General features: G+C 34.5%; 1 protein-coding gene across 1 annotated transcript; it reads right to left on the reverse strand.

Annotated features, from left to right (window-relative positions):
• Positions 1-1933: 1933 nt before the first annotated feature.
• LOC137708985 (uncharacterized) lies at positions 1934-2455 on the reverse strand. Its single transcript, XM_068448135.1, has one exon. The coding sequence runs from the start codon at positions 2453-2455 to the stop codon at positions 1934-1936; it is 522 nt and encodes a 173-aa protein (XP_068304236.1).
• Positions 2456-3881: the final 1426 nt, after the last annotated feature.

Below are 3881 nucleotides of genomic sequence, written 5' to 3' on the forward strand. Positions count from 1 at the left end.
ATGTTAAAAATTGGTACTTTTGTAGTGACATATGCTATTGGGGAAAGTTGTAAAGTTTGATACTTTCTAGCTTTAATCTACTTATTCACAACTTCGGATATATAAAGTTTAGATGGAATACTGTCACATTATGAGTGTGAAATGTGAAGAAACAAAAGAAGCATAAAAATTAGAAGCAAAAAGTGAACTACAAGATCGACTACTAATAATGCCTCCAGTTGTCAATTTTTGATCAACAAGTCTTTATCCTGACCATCAAGTTCATAGAATTCTTGATGGCTGTTGATATATATGGAAATCCCAACGTCAAATTTATTAATGTAATATATATGTGTAAGTGTTTAAATTCATGATTTGAGATATAAAATTAAGGAGAAAGAATGTAAATTTAAGGAAGCTATTATTGGCACTCAATAATAGTTAGAAATTTAAGACAACCTTAAAGAAAATTTTATGTCATTGTAGCTCAAAAATGGGTTCAAAATAGTAGCTCAAAAATAATGACACTCAAATTCAATTGTAAATCATACGCTGTGTATAAATGAAGCTCACAAATGGAAAGAAAATAGTAGGAATTCAATTCAATTGAAATTTGCTTTATTTTAATCCGAACATGTTCAAGTCTGTTTTTGCATTTGCATATTCTCTGGCATTAGAGTCTAGATTGTGGTAACCATTGTAGGAAAAGTAAGTGTTGAAACTAACTGCTCAACAGAGTCTTCCTTTTTGTTTTCCCATTGTCTTAAGGTATAGATCCCCCAACTCAATTTAGGTTATTTATTTATTTATTTATTCTTTCTTACGAACAGTTTGAAGGATTAAAATGTTCTAATTTGGTGTAGGTAATCTTGGTTTAGCAAATTGGCAGCGAGATTGCTCACTTCTCACTCCATTGTAAGTTCTACTGACTTATCCTATAAGAATTGTTTCGGTTTGTGTTTGCGGTTTCCATTCAATGTAATCCCTCTTCTCAGTTTCTCTTCAGAATTGTATTCTTTTCTAGTTTTGCAATGTTTATATTTTTCGCCATAATGGAAGTTTTAGGGTCTATGATTTCATTTTTGGTGATCAATGTCCATTAATAGCTATTATATATATATATATATATATATATTTTTTTTTTTTTTAAATTTAGATCCTGCAAGTTCGAGGCATTGGTAATGGAAATAAATTTGTTGCAGTGAATTACAAATCATATGAGTAGATGTTTCCTGATGTGGTAAAATGGTTTTACCAAGTCTTCTTCCATATAGGTAATAGATCATCTATTATATATAATTTGGGTTGAATTTGTTTCCTTCATAGACAAATTTCAATTTTTTTTCTTTCTATTTCTCTTCTGAGTTCAGACAACGATGCTAAGCAAAATGAAAACAAGCCCATTAGATTAAGAAAATTCACTGCTACTCATTGTTCCTTATTGTAGATAGTGTTGTAAGTACATTTTCCACATGTATACAAGTAGTATGGCTTATCATATATACATTTAAAACTTTTTCCGTGTTTTGTACGGTTTGAAAACCTGCAGCACAACACGGGCACTCTTGCAAGTATTATCTAGAGCACAGCTGGTTGGGATAATGATGGAATAATTAGGGATTGGACAGCTGGCGACTTACAACTCCATGCTATCAGCACGGCAGCAGAGAGAGATTATGTGGAGGCTGTTCATGCAATATCATGACTCTTACTAATAAACATCGTTTTCAAATTAATTGCATGAGGCATATTTGGATGAGTCCTGCATGTGAAGTGATCAGCAGGTGAACATTAAATGGCATATGCCGTGTTTTTATCCACTCGTGATTTAAGTAGATGATGCTATCAGAAAAGAAGTGGATTATTATTTTTTTTTGCTAGAGAAGGAAAGAACTATATTGAAGAGAAAAGAAACCTGTTTGAGTACAATCAAATAGTTAGGCTAGATGAGCAGTCAACGGAATAGTTTTATCCTAAACATGGAAGCCATTAACTGAGAACCCACTACTGTGACAGCATCCGCTAGAAAATTAGCTTCTCTCAAGGCATGCTTCCAACAAATATCCTCAAAGAAGCCTGCCTGCTGTCGAATATTTGCAAGAATGGTCCTCAATCTCCAGGGAGCATGATAGGCACCACAAATAGCCTCACTAATCAGCTTAGAGCCGCCTTCAACAATGATGCGCTTAAAACCCCTCGAGTTTGCCATCCAGAGACCATCACGAAACGCCAAACATTCCGCCACATTAATGGCATTCTGTCCAACATCGCGCGCCTCTACAGTGATAGGGGAACCACTCTCATTTCTAATCACAAAACCAAAACCAGCCTGCTGGTTAATCACCGAGCTGTCAAAGTTGAGCTTGACAAAACTATTTTCCGGGGAAGACCGCCAAATGGGGTCGGGTTTCACCTTTTGGTCACCAGAAGGCCCATTATGCATCAGCAGATTAGTTGCACGATAATCTCTACCCATACTTAATGTTGAATTCACAATTCTAGTGTAATTCAAATTTTTATTTTGAAATACGAAAAGGTTCATCTCCTTCCAAATTTGCCAACAAATAAGGAACGCCATATCCAACTTGCTCAGATCGTCAATGATTTTGCTGTCCAGGTTGATTAGCCAATCATTGAAATTAAGGGTTTGATTTATCTTTAAGGAGCTAGATATAGTGGGGTTGTTCCACACTTGTCTAGCAAAATCACAGTAAGCAAAAAGTTGGCTAATACTCTCATTATCTGAGTTACAAAGGCGACAAATAGTAGGCATATTATTAATATATCTTGCCAAATGGTCTCTGGTTTGGAGTTTTCCCAAAATGAGAAGCCAACTAAAGATTTTTACTTTGTGAGGCAAGTTAATAAGGTTCCACATCCTTTTCAAAAGCTTGCTAAAATTAACATTGTTATTAATAGAATTTTGTATCCAAGTTGTAGACTTGACAGGGAATTTACCATTAGCATTTGGTCCCCAACGTCATGAATCATTTTGAGAGGCTAAAGGCAAAGGAATACTACAAATTTTGTTAACAATATCAACATCAACCATAGAACATAACAATTGTCTATTCCATTGACCATTAGTAATAAATTGGCTCACTTTCAGGTCATGATCAACATTAGTAAGTTGGGAGCTAGATAAGAGATTGGTAAGAGGGAAAGGAAAAACCCAATTATGGGTCCAGAAAAGAATATTTTCTCCATTTCCGACTACCCATCTCAACCCCATCTTAACAACTTCCCTAGCATTTAGGATACCTTCCATGCACATGAATAATTTTGTCTAATTTTATTATTAAAAAAAATCTTCACTTTTCAAATACTTATTTTTAACAATTTGGACCCACCAATTTTGATCTTCGGTTAGGACTTTCCACCCTAATTTAGCCAAGCAAGCATTGTTCATAATGCCTAACCTTCCATTCTCTTTAGAGCAGCAAATTTTGTCTCACACAACAGGGTTTAGTTTGGAGTCTTTTCCCCACAAAAATTTCCTACTCTCTTTATCAATAGCCTTAGTAATCTTTTCAGGGATGATTTGGAACACCAGAAAAGTTTGCTTTAATGAGAGTAAGCCTCACTGCCTTAGATAGAGTATTAGCCTTCCAACTGGATAATTTGTTTTGAATCTTAATAATAAGCTCTTTAGCATTAATAAGGTCTTTCCAGAAAATTATATTATGGATCCCCAAGTGTTTGCCAATAATGGTTTTATGCTGGATTTGGAGAATATTAACAATATCATTCCTAGTATGATTTAGAGTGTTATTGGAGAAGTAAAGCAACGACTTATGGAAGTTTATTTTTTGTCTAGAAGTATAGGAAAAGTCATTAAGCACTTTAGAAATATTCCTAGTTGCAATATTAGTAGCTTTAGCAAAGATTAGGCAGTCATCCGC

This window comes from Pyrus communis, chromosome 11 (assembly GCF_963583255.1).
Source record: "Pyrus communis chromosome 11, drPyrComm1.1, whole genome shotgun sequence".
Taxonomy (NCBI): Eukaryota; Viridiplantae; Streptophyta; class Magnoliopsida; order Rosales; family Rosaceae; genus Pyrus; species Pyrus communis.